Source organism: Passer montanus, unplaced genomic scaffold (genome assembly GCF_014805655.1).
Source record: "Passer montanus isolate IOZ18808 unplaced genomic scaffold, ASM1480565v1 scaffold52, whole genome shotgun sequence".
Taxonomy (NCBI): domain Eukaryota; kingdom Metazoa; phylum Chordata; class Aves; order Passeriformes; family Passeridae; genus Passer; species Passer montanus.
In genome coordinates, this window is record NW_024370152.1 from 5,388,735 (window position 1) to 5,407,704 (window position 18,970).

At 36.4% G+C, this 18,970-nt stretch overlaps 1 protein-coding gene across 4 annotated transcripts in view; it reads left to right on the forward strand.

Annotated features, from left to right (window-relative positions):
• Positions 1-18,970, forward strand: part of SHC3 (SHC adaptor protein 3) — a 58,637-nt gene that overhangs the window by 11,177 nt on the left and 28,490 nt on the right. For all 4 annotated transcript variants that reach the window (XM_039724103.1, XM_039724104.1, XM_039724102.1 and 1 more), the window contains 2 exons: positions 5,879-5,949; positions 18,135-18,198. In XM_039724103.1, the coding sequence (XP_039580037.1) occupies positions 5,879-5,949; positions 18,135-18,198 (135 nt within the window). The remainder of the gene's footprint in view (positions 1-5,878; positions 5,950-18,134; positions 18,199-18,970) is intronic.

Here is an 18,970-nt window from a genome sequence, read left to right on the forward strand (position 1 = left end):
GTTAATGGCAGGACAATGGTTCTCCACCTACCAGGAAAGTGTTTCCCTGATGTTTGACAACACTCTCTTAGCAATGGGCAGCTTTTAAAGTAAGAAAGAAAATGAACAAAGAAACAAACCCCCACAAAACAAGGAAGTGAAGCCCCACAAAACAAGGATCAAACAAAAAAAGCCCACAAAAACAAAGAAAAAAGATTTTTGCACATTGGAGTGCAGGTCTTGCTTGTCATTGAGTCCAGGAAGATTTTTCAGATTCACAGATCTATGTCCCAGTAGCTGGGTAGCTGAGCTACATCCGTGGGTTAATGACAAGTATGATATTATAAGGGGCCTTTACATTTATATTTTTTTCAGTATGAATGCAGTACCTCTATATTTAAAAGATTTCAAGTGCTAATTTGATTTAATCATATAAATAACATATGTACAACTACACTATGGTTTCCATACAAAGTAAAGAAGCAAATGTATGTATTGATAAGCTATCTTCCCTTTTTGCACCCATGTCTTGCTGATTAGCAGAATTAAGTAGTTTTGCGTCTCAGTCAAGCTAGTAAGGTATTCAGAGTAATAAATGTTCTTGTAAAGCACAATTAAAAAACTAGGAAGCATTGTGGCTCTTACTATTTTTATTTAACTTAGTTTATTTTATTAAAGGGAACACTTTCTGATTACATCTTGGACTTGTGGTTTTTTTCTAGTTTTAAGAATTTTTTTTTAACAAAAAATTTTATGGATTTTTTTCTTTACTTCAGTGGTTTAGAAAGTGGATATTGTAAATTCATTTAAGCTGGGAATTTAATCTAATATGATATCAAAGGGATTGAAGGATAGGGTTTCATATTAATTTGCTGAAGAGAAAAAATTAATTTTATAAAATACTTATCAATCTTGCAGTCTCTGTCTATAGCTTGGGCTGCTTTTTGCTTGGGCTGCTTTTGTGTTAGTTTTTTTCTTTTTTTTTTCCTCTTCTCCTTTTCACACATCAGTATTGTTAGTACAAATCTTGCCTGTATCCACAGTTACATGTGGACAAACTTACTATCTTGAAATCAAATTCTGGGCTGTTATTTTTGTACTATTGCCTGCTTGTTAGTGGGCATCTGGATTTGAATCTTAATATGATTTAGGGTGGATAGCAAACCTTAAAGTAATTTTTCAGTTTTGTGGTACATTGGGGAACTCCCAGTGTACATTTCACAAACTCCTTAGTTATTAGTGGTGATACCTGAAATTAGAGTGATGCATAAATAAATGTGTATTGCACTAGTAGCAATAGAATCTGAAACAAAAGCTCTTATTTTTAAATAAGAGAGTCCTCAACCATAGTTAACTAGCACTAGTCAATTCATACTAACTACTCATTTACTTCCATGGCATAATGTAATTCTGGACTAGCTCTTTGGTGAATGAGAATACAATGTAAAACAATAAAACCCTCAAAACCAAGGAAACAAATTTCCCCATCCCTTAAGAAATGAAAAGAAAGAAAATGTAGGCGTATGACTTGAGATACACATGAGAACCAGATGTGGCAAGTAAAAAGATACTCACTTTTTCCCTTTTGCACATGCCAAGTAAAAGCACAGCCTAAGCCCGTGGGTGAGAAAATTGCAGTGAATTGCCCAGCTTATTTTATTTCTATTTTTGAAACTTAAATCTCCATACAACACCCAGAACCCCAGGAATCAGAATCTAATTTTTGAGCCCCCAGGCTATTATCTGCAGCTGTGCAATGTTAGAGCATACTTTGGATACATCAATATTTGAAGGCACAGGCTAATTTTTGTCTAGTAATACAATTGTACGTCTGTTTGCTGATGTAACCCTGTTATCTCTCATGTGACTTGCACAAGCAGGTACAAGCTGCAAAGTAGTGAACCCCTCATATCTGATGATGGTCATCCACTCACACAGATTAAAACCAGTAAATCTCAATTTACTAAGAATACCCATGCAGTTTTGATCAGCTAATGATACTCAGGTAGTTTGGATTCAGAGATTTGGAGTTCTTATTTTATTTGAGAGTAGGTGATGGGTAGATATGCTATGCACGAGGCAGACACTCATCTGCTAGACATGTATGTAGGTTGGACTGCTTCAGTGCTGTATGGAGATACATCCTGATGGAATAACAAAATAAGTCTTGCTACATTTTTATAAAAGTATTTCTTGCTGTTGTTACTGTCAGCCTCTCAGTCCAACAACGGAGAATTTCTTGGTATTTTGAAGAGCTTGTTAGGAAGTACCAAACAAGGTTGTTCATACTTCTGGAGCAAAGGGCTTCTCTGACAGTGACTAGTCTCTTTCTTTCTTTCGCCCCTTCCTTTCTTTCTCTTATTTTCTTTCTTTTTTTCTCTTCCTTTCTTTTCTTTCTTTTTTTCTCTTCTTTTATTTTCTTTCTTTTTTTTCTCTTGGCTCCAAGTACACAAATGCACTCAGCCAGCGTTCATGTCTGTTTCTCAGAAGTGTTGAGAGATCTCAATATCCTCTTTTACACAGGCTTCAGTTAAAAATTTTAGTTTCTGTACAGGAATTTTCTGAGTTGTAAAGAAGACAGGTACTTTAGGGAGTATGGAACGAATCTTCGCACATGGGACAAACCAGAAATCTGAGACATATAGCCTGCTCTTACACTAACCTGTCAAAATTGTAACTAATAGGGATATGGGAGCCACATGGAATGAGAGCTGCATGGTCCCACTGGTATGTGGCACTCTGCTTCCTGCAAGGTACTGTTTAGCATGCAAAGTACAAGTCATGAATCTAAAACCTCTGAACGGGAAGGTATTCATTCATATAAAAGATTTTTTTCCTTGGGACATAATACCTTTCAGTGTACACAAGCTGGAAACTCATTCAAATATTAGAAAGTCAACAGAAGGCAGAATGTTATCTGAGAAAGCTTGGAACTGGTAGTCCCAAATCCTCCTACTTCAAGGTGGGCTACATCTCGATATATTTGGTTCCTGAGCAATGAGAAGGAGGATGATAGCAGGAGCTCATAAATTTCACAGTGCACAGTAGCTGATTGGTTAGATTATACATTAAGTGCTGGGTGAAGAGGAGCTTTTTTTAGAAGTAGACTGTTTTATAACTATATTTTAAATGTTTCATGGAATGCCTAAAGCAAAAGATAGCATTTCTTTTTAATCAGGGTATTTATTTGTTGAAATAAATGAATAATTTATTTCCTTGCTATCTTGGTTGTATGTCTTCTTTCTGTGGATCCTTGTCAGGTTGTACTTCAAATGGATATTTTTAGACAGCAGTGTTGGTCTTGGGGAATAATTGAAGCATAGCAGTAGGTGAGTTATATGTCCCTGTAGTTGGCCTTTGGACCTTTTGAATGTCAGTTTTTATAGTAATTTCGTTACTCGAAAACATGCCATGGTGATTAAGTGTTCACATCTTTTATCCCAGCAAATCAGTTGCCATCTTTGCATTGATCAGTCAGGAATACTGCAAGCCTTACTATGTTGTGTTCAGCTGTCTTTGTGATATACATAAAACAATACAGGGCAATTTTTCCATCTGACCTTCCTTCAGTCTGATCTTGTCTCTATTTTGTTAATGCAGATCAGGTAGTGTGACTCAAAGGGGTCTGAATGCACGTCTTCTGAGTATGTTTATGGATTTTTGTCTACTTATTCGTCTATTTATTTTGACAGTGGCTTGTGTGCATATGTTTTGTGTATTTATTTGCACGCCTGCATGTACTTGTCAAAATACCTTCCAGAGTTTGCTTCCAAAATGCTGGACCTGGTTCTCAAACTCATGCAATTACTTTGTTTTAAAAGACTTGTGGCAAATATAGGTAAGTGAAGGAACAAGTGCAATCCAAGAGTGTTTTAGTGTTGGAGGTCTAAACTAAAGGTTGGTGAAATAATGAAACTTCCTTAACAAAAAATCACAGGGATACCTTTCAATAGTCATACCATTTACAGCATAGTTAATTACAGAAGTATCTCATATGAAATAAATAATGGGCAAAATTAATCTATGAAAGCATCCTGGACTAAAACAAAATGTCACAGCAAGAAAACAGGAAAATATTGATCGTTGCTGTTTATTGGCATATGTTAAATTATTTCAGCTGATTGTCTCAAGTGATGCTAAAGAATTTAATCTCCAAGAAAATGAAATCACCCTCTGAAATAATTAAAAATAGACTTAATGGCTTAACTTCCTTCATCAGAGTATGAAAATGTAGTTGTATATGTTTTAAGTACTCAGACAGAAGTATATGTAAAAAAAGGAATTTATTTGTAGGATTATCTAATAAAGTACAAGGATTATCTAATTTTGTACTGATAGGTGACAGTTTGAGAGTATGATCTTTAGCTTGAAAGCTCTGTGTTCCAGGATCTCTTTAGACAAGACACTTTTTCAAAAAACATATATTTGCAGATTTCTAAAATATTCTAGGAAATGGATCTTGAGATAACCCTTTTCAGAAACTGTGTGCTATAATAATGCAAGTTCAAACAATTTAATGTATGAGTCACTTGATGTTCTAGCTAATTTTATTCAATGTTGTGATGACTTCATAGCACTTGATAGAAATAAATTAGTAATAGTGAATATGTGAAAACAAACTTGATATTCCCTCAGCTTGTAAACATTTTATGACATACATGTTTCTATGGAAAATCTTTACTGAAATTCTACATATTACAGTTACTGATCTAGTCATTCTCTGTTTAAAAGATTACCTTTTCCACAAAAATAAAATTCCCAAACAGGAAAAAATTGTGTCCTCTCTTGATTTTTGCACCAGTTTCATCCCAAATATGTGTATTATGCTGTGAAGATAGAAAAACTTATACAAAAGCTGATATAAAAAAAACCCAATGCTATAGTAGCATCATGATCATCATTATCAGGCTCATGATGTAAAGACTGCTCTACAATTCCCCAGACTTTCAAAAGTCCAGTGTATGGCTAAATACTTAATCTACATGCAAAGATACTGCCATGGGTTATGCCAGTCATGAGGAAATTTGTGCAAAGACACAATCTAAATATCTGACAAGAGCTTTAGCTACAGTAGACTTCAGCATATGCAAGTTATGCCCACTTTTGGAAGCAAATCTAGGAGATTCACCTGAGTTTTTTTCTCACTCCCAGTGATAGACACTGTTGAATTTTAACGTCTTTCATAATGGTACTCCCTTTTTTTCCACAGAGATGCAAGGCAGAAATCTTGGTCAAAAAGTCTGAGCTTGTCTTAATATTAGCTAACCTTCATGTCATTCCTTTCTTGAATGACCCTGTTAAAGCCATTTCCCAGCATGGATTTTTAGTATATTGTATTGGCATTTTCCACCTTTTTACTACTATAATAAATGAAAATACTAAATCACATCTATCCCTTAACTGTTTATTAAGAAATTTGGTTGCTGATGTTCTTTTCAACTTTCCCTGTTATAAGTTGCCTTTTTGTTCTAATGAGACTTCATTTTCTCCCTTTTAAATAACTTTGTCCTATTAACCAATACCAGATAAATTCCCTTTAGCACACTTCCTTTCTCATTAACATTATTGTTTACTTTGATTGCATCTAAAGTGGACCGATTAAGATAGAAGAAAACAACATAAAAAGCACATCAATGCATTATAAATTGAATGTATTATAGTGACCAGGTTAAACATAAAACTATATATTGAATGAAATGTGACACTTAAATAAAACAAAATGTTTATGGAACAAATCTGTGATGTAGAACAGCATAAGCACAACAACCTACTTTAGACATAGGATAAATGAAATGGAAAAATAAAAATTGCACATTGTCTTTTAATGGTTAGTTGAACTTTCTCCCAGAACTCAAGCCTAATTATAATACATTTTCCAACTGTTTCTTTTTCCTTACAGTACTTGGGCTGCATAGAAGTCTTACGGTCAATGAGATCTCTTGACTTCAGTACTAGAATGCAGGTTGCAAGGTAAGATTTTGTACAACTATGTTTTTTAAAGTAACTTCTGAATTGTGTCCCCAGAGTGAACAGGCCAGAAAGATGGCAAAACACATGGTAAAGGATTTTTTGATACCATAAGTCCACTTTTAAATTTTGCTTTTACATGTAAATCCCTTATGTGGTATTAATACAGTTTCAGCAGGACTTAAAAGCTATTTTCTCTGTGGATTTTTGACATGCCAGGAGCTACTTTAGAAATTTTTTGCCTGTTAATTGTGCCAAGTAAGGCACTTATCTGGGTACCATTTTAATGGCATTTAAGCCAGTGAGAATTGGAATATGCTTAAAATCTATGATCTCAAAATTAATCTAGGGAGCTGGTTTGGAGCCCATGTTTATGGGTTTTATAGTAATTTCTTACGAAAAGTTTTCAGATCATAAACTACCTGCATAAAGAATATAAAGGATAATATATCACCATAATGATACCAGAGACAAAAAAAATATATTTATTTTCAGACTGTATGTAAGAAACAATAAGCTTGTATTAAGTTCTTATGACAGTTCCTTTTAATGTGTCATAGTATTTTTGTAAGAGCAGTATATAAGAACAAGACTAAAGAAGTAGAAATGTCCATTACTTTTTTTCCTATGAAGAATATTTTCTAAGAACTACAGGAATGGTGTTTTGCAGGCATTTTCACATGAAAAGCTGAGTCATTGATTTCAGAGGAATGTAGTGTTGATGTCTTCTAGCAACTGGAGACCACTTTTTCAAATTCTGAAATTGAAATGATAAAAGAAATCCTTTTCAAAGAAACACATATAAAGTGATATGACTGGATACAGTGCTTGAATTTCAACCCTTTGAGACATCTTACAGTTGACAATAAATAAATCTGTAATAAGCCATATATCATACCATAAACAGCTAAATATTTATTTTATTAAATGAGAACGATTACTTTTTTTTAGGCTTGGATGCTAATCATGTGGTCTCTATGCATTGACTTTGAGTTACACTTGCATACAGCAGCTTTGAATTGGGTCATGTAAGTCCTTACAAAAAGTTAACCATTAATTTGTCAAGATACTGCACTGATGAGAGGCATAGAAGCCAAAGGACAGGTAAATGACAGAATCCTGTTTTTCAAACAATGTAGACTATGGAGGCATTTGATAATTTCAATACTGTACTTTTAAAAATGTATCATGTACATTTGTGATGTATTTCAGCAGTGACCTTTGAAAATTATTTCATATCTAAGCAGATTTGTAGTTCTAACTTAGGTGGTACATTTGTGTTTACCACTTGGAAATTCAGTGTTACTGGCTTATGAAACAGTTGTAATAATTATTTGGCTTGTTTTCTATATCTGTGAATTAATCTTAATTTTTCTGCACAGTTTCCTTCACTGTATGCGTTCATTGTAATAGTGTTGTACTTTTCTTATTTTCTAGCTTAAAGGCACTACTTTGACATGAATACATAAGCATATTTGGTGATCTGAAGCAATATGGTCTATGTAAACAAAATATCTTTGCCATGTAGTTCCTCCAATAAAAAACCAAAAAGTTTATTGGCTTCTACTGTGAAACAAACTTGGAATTAAAATTTTTTGTGTTGAAAAGTTGAAGTTATAGCATCTATCAGTACATGAAATTATTTTGTTATTCCACCTTTCTCTAATTACAGCATAGAATATTTTTTTTTTCAAGCAGGAAGCCATATCTTCCTGGTTCACTTTTTATTTTGTATTTACAGTTTTCTATTTATCATTAAACAATGAAATCTCATAATTTTTGTAGTGTAGTTCCTGATCTAAAATTTTTACGTTTTTAGGTAGCTTTTGAATCAGGACCTAGGATCTTAATCTGCATTTCATTAATTTGTCTGGCTATAGAAATTCTCTTGTCATGTCCTAGGTTTTCAGCGCTCACATGCTTTGCTATGTAACACTTCACATTCAAGCCTGTTGTTTATTAAGATTATATTAAGGAATTGCTAGAATTCACACATGCTAGTTAATTTCCTGGTATGTTTTCAGAAACATAATGTAGGCCTCAAGGCATGTACTGAATTAATAAGACTGATGTTCTAATATTACAGGCACCAATTCCCTCTTAAGAAGGCAGCTGGTACCAAAGCGTCTGTGCAGCCTTTTGATTACAAATAAAATAAAAGCACCTGAAAGTTACATTTATGTCTACTACATCATACATGTATTTTTAGGTATGTCCATTGCTGATTTCTCTGCAGCTTGCCACCAGTAAAAAAAAACTGTCCTGGTAGCCTGATGGCTCCTGAATGAGGTGTGGCCAAGGCTTAAGTCTGTAGTGTTGTTAGCCATGACTGCATCAGCCAAGGAGCCAGGGTCCATAGCTGAAGTAAAAGCTTCTCTGTGTAAACATCTCTGTGCTGTTTCCTCTAACCAGAGAAACAGATGCAGCTGCAATCCCTTTCTGATCCACAACTTTATAAATTGATCCTTCTGCATGCATCACACCTGTTGGATCTGTTATTTTTTCAATTCCTTTCAAAACCAGTCACAGAAGAAAGTGATCTGTCTTGGACTGATGTGACTTCTGGTATTATGCAGTATTTACTAAGAAAAAAAATTAGTGAAGTTACTTGATTTATTGTGAAAGCCTGGATGCATTTCTTCCTAATAAGTAGGCATCATGTTTGACACATACAAAGCACTTACTCCCTTTCTAGCACTGCATCACATGCCTGTCCCTGCCTCCTTTGTTAGCCTTACTTTTTCTCCATGTTGCAGAGCTTAAACACAGGAAGTCAGTTATTAGGAATCCTAAATTTACCTGTTTTCTGCCTTCAAGTTTTTGCATATGTCACTTTATGTCTCTGTCAGCTTTGAGGATGAGCAAATCCCCAAAAGTAAAATAAGCAGTAAAAATTCCTAGAAGAAAAAGCTTGCGGGGCTCAGTAATGGGAGGGTAAGACATGTAGTCTCCTGCTCTGCTTGAAAACTCCTGGTGTTATTTTAGACAAACTGTTAGTCCCAGTCACAGACAACTCTGTGATTAAACAAATTAGTGCTTGTAAATGGCACTTAAATTGTTGAGTGAGCACTTAGAAATTACTTAAAAAATGGACTGAGATTTCCACTTATCTGGTGAATTAGAGGTAAGAAGTTCATGGGGAAAGGTTGTGTAGACAATTTGAATGGCTTTAAAATCACAGTTGTTATAATGCATTAGGAAAGTATGTACATCTGTGCGCATGCATGGACGTACCTGACAAATGAAGAAATTTGGCTTCAATTTCAGGAACTGTATCAAAGCTGCTACTTTGGTCAGCAGCCTTTCTTTCCTTCCTTATTGCAGTCCTGTGAAATACTGACTTGTGACATCTAATGCTGTCTTACCTATCCTATCCTGTAACTTGTATTTGTTTTGCCTTTTCATTTTTTGTACAATATAATGTCAAAACTTGCAGCAATACATTTATCTTCATGTGAGAGTAGTGACCAAACACTTTCACTTGGCATACTCTTCATCAGATATTAATAACCTTGGTGGTACCTTGCAATGGTATTACTGCCCTCATTTTGAGTTGAAGGAAAAATGAACAGTTATGTAAAATTTCTAACAGTTTTTTACCTTTTCAATTACACATATGAAGTCTCAGGATTCTCTCATTACAAGGGAGATAGAAGAACTAGAGTAGTATTAATCAGTTGTATTGTATTTATTCTGTCCTTTAATGAATGTAATGTCATGTGAATCTTTGAGCAAATAGGATGCACCAGGCAATGGTCAGCCATTACACGTAATGAAAATGAAAGCCAGCTGAATCCACGTGTTGCATCTTTAATTGCCCAGTGATAATTCTTGTAACACATGTGAAGTCAAGATGACTTTCTGGGCAGCAAGACAAACAAAAGCATTTAATTTTCAACATAGTGGAGGAACAGGAGGACTAGCAGACAAGACTACTGAGCTAACCACGGGTGGCAAGTGGTTAAAGTTCATCCGAAACCTACCGTCATCATCATAGAAAGGGGCCACTCTTAAGCTTCTGTGGCCAGGCCCTTTGTGCCTTCAGGCTTTTTGTAAAAAAGTGCTAAAAATCAGGTAAAATTCTTTTGCAACATGTGCAGTGTTTGCAGTTCATGTAATATGTTTGTATGCTTATTGTTAAAGCTATGGTAGAATAATGAGTCCTTGCTTTTGTGTTGTATGCATGAGTGACTTACGCACTAGTTTGAATTAGGTGTTGCATGCATTGTTTGTTGTAGATCTGAGTGTGAACTACAAGGATGCATGTTCACTGGCATTTAATTGAATGCAATCCATTTACTGCATGCAGCATCATAAAGTCACACCTCCCCATGCCAAATAAAACATTATGTTGCACTTTGTTTTAATAGCAATAGGTCAGAGGATGGAAATACCTCATATCAGCAGTGGACCCAAATCCAAACTCTGATCCCAGTACTCTACATTAACTCTATTGGGATGAGTAGCTTGAAAGGTATTCCTCTCCAAATTGAGGCCTGAACTTTATTAATAAAATTATTAAACCAAATCCATTTATGCCAATATCCCTGGAGGAGAGATGGTGGAAATCCAAATGTTAGAGCTGTATTTGAGTCCAATGCTAAACAATATGGAACAGTTTAGTTGATGTAGTGTTTCACCTGTGTCTGTGTTGTTTGCAGAAATTGTCAGCAAGCATCACTGAACAAAGGGTGGAAGACATTGAAAAGCAAGAATGTGTCTCCTGTGATTCTTGAAGGCTGATAGGTAATCTGTTATCTGCAGTGAATTCTGTATTCAGAGTCCTGCTTAATATGCTGTCATGATTAAAGGTGAGTGTGTTTTATTTCTGCCTTCTTCCATGAGAACTCTGGGTGTGGGGTGATGTTAGGAGATGGCAGAACATATAGACCATTTGCAGTTGCAGGAAGAGGTGGGCACAGCTACTTCAGAGTCAAAGATGTGGGAAGCATGAGATGCTAGCTGCTGCTTGGTTCACCAGGAAGCAGGAGTCTTAAAAGTGGATGGAGACATCCTTTATAATTCATACAGCATACCTCTGAGTGGGACAATGACAGCTATAGTGCCTGATAGATTGAGGATAATTTACAGTTGCTAGTTAAGCTCTTATTAGCATAGAAATAGGGTAGAATAAATAGGTTTTTGTATGCCTAAGACTGGAATCTTTCCTCTTCAATGCAGTATTAGTTGGAAATTGTTACCTAATATTTAGAATAATTTTACTAATCTATGGTAATGCAAAGCCAGAATGAGAGCAATTAATTGAGCTCCCCCCAGTCCATGTGCCTTTGTAAGAAAACAAAGAGCCTCTTGGAGGCTGGAAAGTTGGAAACCAAATAGTCAGGGAAGCAGTTATGGATATCACTGTATCCTGGATTTTCAGAAAGATGGTGACTCCACATGGGTCTGCAGAAGCATGACCTGAAGCAGAGTGGTCTTAACACGTTTTAAATGCAAATTTCAGTAAAAAGTTAACAACTGACAGAAATATGGAATCCAAAACACTTTCAAGTTCTGCTAACAGCATCTGGCAGCTTGATTACACAAATAATCAATGCCATAAAGAATTGTGTGTGTTCACATGACATGTCCAGTCACACCAGACAGTTCATCAATGCTGAACAGTCCTTTTTGGCAAACGCAGCCCAGATATTTATAAAGTGTCATCTATCTTACACAGAGCTTTTTGTAAGATACCTCTCCAAAGTCCTGCTTTGGACATGAAGTCACTTAGGCATTAAAGAAAAATATTTGTTAGACAAAATGTTTTCACTCTACTTCTGTAAAGTTTGCTCTGTCTGCCTTTGAAATATCTGCTAATATCTACTCTTTGAGAGAAAATACTTTATAAATTACCTGAGACTTGGTCCAGTTTGGAGATTACTATGATACTGGTTTAGCAACAGAAAACAGTTTTAATTTCTCTCTCCATTTCTCTGACCAGGATTATGATAAGTAGCTAGAGACCAGGCTGAGTGGAAAAAAGCCTAAAGGTCATAAAAGATGTTAAGGGATTGAGCTACTTAGCAGATGTAAACCTTAAAGTACTTTTTTTCATTGACTATATTCTTGACAGTTAGAGGGTTGTCTATAAGGAAGGTTTTGTAGCTGTACATTCAAAACCAAGGTTTCATATACCCTTACTTTATGTTCATCAAAGCTGTGTATGCATGCAGAGTTATGAGATATAGTTAAGGTGTGCCAGTAGGATAAACAAATTTCACTCTACATTTCTTAAAATAAGACCATTGTTCAGACCTGTTGTGTTGGAAGAAATCGTCAACATCAGGTAGATTTCTGTGTTACTGATGAATGAAACTGGGTTTTCTGAAACTTATTTGCATGTTGTGGAAGAAGATATAAATTGTACAGAAATTGTATCAAATATTCCTTAAAAAGTTAGGTCATCAGTAAAGACTGAGAACAGAGTACTGAGCATACCAATGGATAAAGAGTTTCTTTGCCAATGAAACCAAAAGAGTCCTTTGAACTGCATTGGTTTCTCTTAGGAGATTAATGGAAGACTCACATTGAAGATGCAGGAGCATAAGAACAACTATCATTAGATAGATTGCATACTGCATATCTAATGACATGTGGTATTCAAAGCCAACCACATGAGTGTGTAAAGTTTATTCAGTAAACCAGAAGTTAAGTTGGCCAGCTTCCTTTCATTTTCTGCTTTTAGATTTTCTACATATGAGAAAACTCCGTTTGAAGAAACAGAATGGGGAGCTGACAAAAAGAAAAAGAAGAGTTGTCTTCTTGCTCTACAAGTGACATCAGCTTGCGTGATACATCTACTTGATGTCACCTTATTCCACAAAAGCTTTCTTCCAGGTTTCCATGAAGACAGGCTTCATTTTGGTCAGGATGGTAACAGATGGCATCGCTTGGTCTCTGCACCAGTTTCTGTGGGGGGTTTCCCCTCAGGGGTGCTGCTGCATGTTACTCTGGATTCATGGCAGTAGGTGCATCTTTGCTGCAGTTAACCTCCTCTTTCTTTCCATACTGTTGATTCATTCTGCTTAGCTACTTCTTCAGCCTTGCATCCTCCAGACATGGTCAATCTGCTGTCAAATACTGCTTTAGTTTTCAGAGGTTGTGAATGTCCCCTGTGCTACTTCAGACAGTGCATGCTCATTTTGCCTGTTTTTCAAATGAACAAAAAATATTTCAATTATTAAACATACTTCTAAAAATGTATTTTTGGTCTCTGTTTCTTTTTTTAAAATATTTTCTCAGAAGCAAGTTATTTTTGAATTTAGTACAGACTTTGCTTCTCAGCAAATACTGGTACAATAGTTGGTAATGATTAAAATTGACAGGAAATTAGTACTGTTAAGAAATAACTGTGAACCTTCTGAACAGTTCTTCCATTTAAAAAGTCAGTCTTTTTCTCTCTGTTTTTCAACCTGTGAAGTCCTAAACTTTTGAGATAGGGAGAAGTAAACTTAGAAACTACAGGACTCTAGAATATCTTAAAAAGAGAGTATTAGTAGGTTTTAGATATTTTGAAACAAAACATTTCAGACTAAAATGTAGTCACATTTTCTTATCCCATTATTTGAGATGGCTTTACTTTTTCCAAATATGCTGAGAAAATCAGTGCTTTTTCTGTGTGTATGTAATTTCCCTGAAATATGAGTTCCAGAATTCTGGGGCTTAATCAATAAAATCATATTAATTAAGAACAGGAACAGCACAATCAAAAAATGGAGAGTATTTTCATGTGATGATGTTTCACAGAGGAACACGTGTGAACTTTCTGAGCGGACTATTTTGTATAACAGAATAAAATATCACTAAAGCTATGAATGATACCAGGGCATTAGTCTTTTTAATGGAACTAAATAGCAATGTGAAATGTCCTTTTTTCTTTCTTAGATGTCAAGCCACTTTAAAGCAGTATCTGTCAATCTCAGAAAATGAATATTCATGATTTTTTACTGGATGCACTGAATGCTGAAATTATATTCAAAATACGCAACATGTTTTGTGCCAAGAAAATGACTCCACAGTATGACCATCTGCAAATCAGAAAATACTCTTGGGCAGATTTGGAACTCAGCATGTGGTCCTTACTGCAGACAGCACAATAACTAATTTTACAAGAGATCGGCATAACTTTACACTGATTTTTATCTGAGCCTAACTAATGAAGCAGGATGTGGCTTAGAAATGTGTAATGTCTGTCTATGTCAAATAATTTTCTTATTAGAAAGGCAGCAAATGTAATCACATCCAACTTTTCCAAATTGTGCAATATTTAGCCATGCGGATATATACAGAACTTTTGGTTTTGCCTTCCTTAGGCAAGGGTTTCCATGCACAAGTCAGCCTAGTGGCAATACCTGCTCCTGGGCTTGATTTGTGTATCAGGTGCTGCTGAGGCATTTTCAAATTTGATTTGCTGAAAAAAATAGTTACATCTACCCTGTCCTTCCTAACTGTGCAAGCTGAAAAAAGTCATTAGGCAATCCTTTCCACATCACTAGGCTATCTGGCCATCTGATCAGGGAACTCTCACAGAATCATAGAATGGTTTGGGTTGGAAGGGACTGTAAAGACCATTCCGTTCCAATCCCCTGCCATGGGCAGGGATATCTGTCACTGGACCAGGTTGCTCACTGTCCCATGCAACCTGGCCCTGAACACTTACAGGGCTGGGGCACCCACAGTTTCTCTGGGAAACCTGTTCCAGTGCCTCACCTTCCTCACAGTGAAGAATTTCTTCCTAATATCCTGTCTAACCTACCATTTCAGTTTGAAGCCATTCCCCCCATCTTATCACTAAAGGGTCTTGTAAAAAGTCTCTCTTCACCTTTCTTGTAGGCTCCCTTCAGCTGCTGGAAGGTCATGTTAGTTCACCCTAAAGCCTTCACTTCTCAAAGCTGAACAATCCCAATTCTCTCAGCCTCTCCTAATAGGAAAGGTGCTCCATCCCTCTAAGCATCTTGGTGACCCTTGGATAAAATGCATATTCAGTGCAGCGACAGATGTTTGGTTGTCCTTATTCTTCTTATTTTCTTCAAATACTGCTTTTAGACTCAACTCCCACGCAGGAAAAGTACTGTGCCTTCTGTTTCAGGCATGCAAAGAGTTGCTGCCAGGACACTCTGACCTTGATTACACAGAATTGCTCTATGAACATGTTTTCTGAAGTTCCCAGCATTTTTACTAAAAACATTGTTAACTTGAACCCTGCAGTTGCTTGAATTCATTTACTATTCACAGAGGTTCAAAACCCAAAGACTTCCAGTCTTCCCACAGCCTTTGGGAACACTGTGTTCTGTAAAACAAAGAAATATTACCAAAAGGAAGACAGAGAGCTGCTTTTTTAGGGAGTGGGGGGACATGTAGCCCAGTTGGGTTTGTGGTTTTGTTGGTTTTTTTGTTTGTTTTTGTTTGTTTGTTTGTTTGGGGTTTTTTTTGTTTGTTTGGTTTTTTGGATGTTGTTTTGTTTTGGGTTTGTTTTGTTTTGGTTTGGTTTTTTGTGGGTTTTTTTTGGTTGGGTGGTTTTTTATTTTTTGGGGTTTTTTTGGTTAGTTGGTTGTTTTGGGGTTTCTTTTGTTTGTTAGGATTTTTTTTTAAGCCTTCTCTGCTCTGCCAAGACAGGGTGTGCAAGGAGTAGTCAAGTCTGCCTTGTGAAGCCTTGCCCTGGGCTTCAGCTTTCACCTAGTTATTTCCTCTCCTATCTCAAGTGGTAGTTTTGATCAACAAGGTCCTTGACTCAGATGAATCTATTGAGTAACACACTTAATGTCTGGTTATCAGGAGCTGGCAGATAGGAGCGGTAGTAGCAAAACTGCTACAAGACCAAACCCTGCCCTAGAAAAATAACAAGATTACACACATTTTTTGTTGGGTTCAGTGGCCTGAAAATCCCCTTGTCTTTCTGTAAGTTCCATGCTGCCTCTAGAGAGAGAAGATGAAGGGGGCAAATAGGAAGAGAAAGGAAATTATAGACTAATTTATCCCTCAAGCACATATCTCAGAAATCCAAGTCCTTTCTGTGAGAGGCAGAAAGGTACATCTCAATGTACCAGCTGAACCACTGGAATAGACAAAGAGGTGACAAGTGTTGGTGATGTCTCTGTGAGAGCAGCTTGCAGTCAAAATGCCTGGAAAACTAAGACAAATCTGGTGAAACAAGAAGCGTGGGTCTGAAAGACTGAAATTGCTGGAGACCACCACTGGCCTGAACTTCTCATTCTATTACCTCCAAAGGATTTGCTTCCGCAGAAGAGATGGGAAACCACAAGTTTTAGCTCAGAAGCCAGAGAGGATGACACTGTAAAAGATGATGTCTCCTTGTTTTTCTTGAGTGAAAAAAAAGCATTTTTGGTGAATTTTTCTTTTGAGAGGTGTACTATTTACTTTTCCCTGGTTACATTTTCAGGAATAACCCTTGTCCCAGTATTATGGTGATCTCTGTGTGATTCTTGTTGTGCTTTATTTCTAAGATGCATCAGACATGTTCTTTTAAACCAACTGCTTTTTACTTGCTCTGTATGAAAATCTAGTTATTACTTTAACTAAAACACTTGTTTGGAGTAAAAAAAAAATGTGGTGAAGGTGGGAACTAAATACAGGTGCTGAACCGTGAATTGGGGTATTGTTGTAGCTATAATGGTCTAAGTGCATATGCAAGGCAGGGTTTTTAGTGAGAGGCAATGTTATTAGATAAACAGATGTAGGTGGGGGAAAAAAAGGCATAAGAGAAGTTATGGAACAAACCACCTCTCCTCTAGACCTGAAGAAAAGATAGGGTACATGAAAGGTTTTTTAACCATCTCTCGCTATAAATCTCAGACTTCTTCAGAATGGCAGGACTGTAAACCTGCTTCAAGGTGTGCTCCATTCCCCCAACCACCCATCTCCCCAAACCAATACAATGTGATTCTTTCAGGTGATTCCAACCTTGAACTGGGTCCAAGCTAGAAGCACACAAGGCATGACTATATATCAGTTACTGATTGCCACCTGATCTAATCTGTCACATTTGCTGAGTGAATGCTGATATATGTGTATGGCATTGTTCTCCTGGCTCACTTGTTGATCCTGTGCGTAGTTGAAATATACAGCACATGGCATAAAGTTAATATAATTTGTGTCTTTATCTAGATGATGTTTCAAGGTTTTGATTATTTTGCCTGTTCTTTATCTTGCAGTTCATGGTTTCCCATTCTTTTGTTTTCTTGTTTGGCTTTTTTGGTTGGTCAGTTGGTTGTTTTTGAGTTTTGAGGGTGTTTGCATAAAGTGTGTGTTATTTGCATGGTTTTGGCTCTAAATATAATGTGCTGTTAGTCTCAGTACATATACAAATAATTAAACAAGCTTGGGAGTCACACTTTCTCATTCCTGTGAAACCATTCTGTCTTGCAATGGGACAAGCTTATTAAAGCCTTGTACCTAGTGGTTAGAGGGAAGGCCTGTGTGTGTACAAGAGCAAATTCTAAACACTGACCAGACTGGCCATTCAGATAATAAGTTGCTAAATACTGAGAAGAACTGTAAGATTTGTTTGGAGCTGTATGATTTCAAGAGTTTTTGTGATGTAGAGTTACTCTTCTATGAAAGGGTAAAGATTAAAATCCCTTTTGCACAAAAATTTCTTTCAGTCAACCTGAATGCGATGGGAAGAATGAAGCAACATTAAAAAACTGAAACAAAATATTGTTTCAGGCAATGATTTTCCCTATAATATAAATGTAAGGTCACTAATAAACTACTCAGACTGTATTGAAATAGTATAAGTTAAAATGTTGTACATCTCATGTACTGTATAGAATGTACATATTACCAAGAGTATTTTAGGGTTCTGTTACTACCTAAATCCTGGTGGCTTTGCTCTAACTGGAAAAGCGCATAGTATAGTAGTAAGAAAAACTGTGCTTTCTAACTCTCACATTAAAATAAACATTTTTTTAAAGAAGGCGTTAAGCAATGTACAAAAGTGAGACTGAAAAGATGGTATTATGAGCAATATTCTAATTTACAGTGAGAAAAAGTCTTTTTAATAGTGTGAGGAAACATTTTCTTTTTTAAAGGAAAGCTAACTGACCTGCTAACTGTCCTCACTTGTGCGCAGAAATACAGTTGAAACTATTCTCTCCAGTGCATTTCAAGCATAATGAAGAAACCCCCACATTCTTTTGCCATAAAGCTTTTTTCTGTCTCTTCAGGGAAGCAATCAGTCGTGTTTGTGAAGCCATGCCTGGTGCCAAAAGAGCCTTCAAGAAACGAAAGGTATTTTTTTCCTTGTAGTGCAGTTGACTGTATTTTCTCTGTACAGCACAGTGGAGACCAGGCACAGCAGGCAGGTGACTTTAAGGCAGCTTTGAGAATTGCAGATGATTAATCATTTAAAGTATTGGCTATTTTTACTCACTGTATGTTGTCACTTGCCCTTTTGGTCAGGATCTGCTTTTGTACGCATCTGGAAATATAAGCGCATCTAGGATGAAGATTGTGCCGTTATGTTCCTTCCATAGAAACCTCCTCCTTTTACTTTCTTTCTTTTGTAGATTGCAGGTGGAAGAGTTAAAACCAACAAATGGGATGCCTGTCCATAAAATTCATGAGTAAATTATGGAAATAGGTGCTGGAAGATACAGCAGAAGCCCAAAACATATATAGTTTTGAAAGTGACTAGATTTGTTCTTGAAAGATAGATATACTGATGACGTTTGAAGAGTTTGGTAATCACTGATTTCTGAAAATGGAAAGAGCATATGAGGTGATCCTTTGTTCCCTCTGCTTTTTCCATAAACACCTGTGGCTGATGCTCAGTGCCCAGTGCTGATGGTGAGTCCAGTGTGTACCTGACATCATTACTGCCATGCTTTTATTTTTATTTGTGTGCTGGGAGTTAGAGTCTTCCTACAGAGAGAGGAGGAAGCCTTGGCTCAGCTCCTGCACTGATGGCTCTCAACAGTCTCTTCTAGAGGCCTGCTAGCAAAGCTGGGATGTGATGCTATCTCTAAGGGAAGAAGCATTGAAAGTAGTTAATTATAGCACT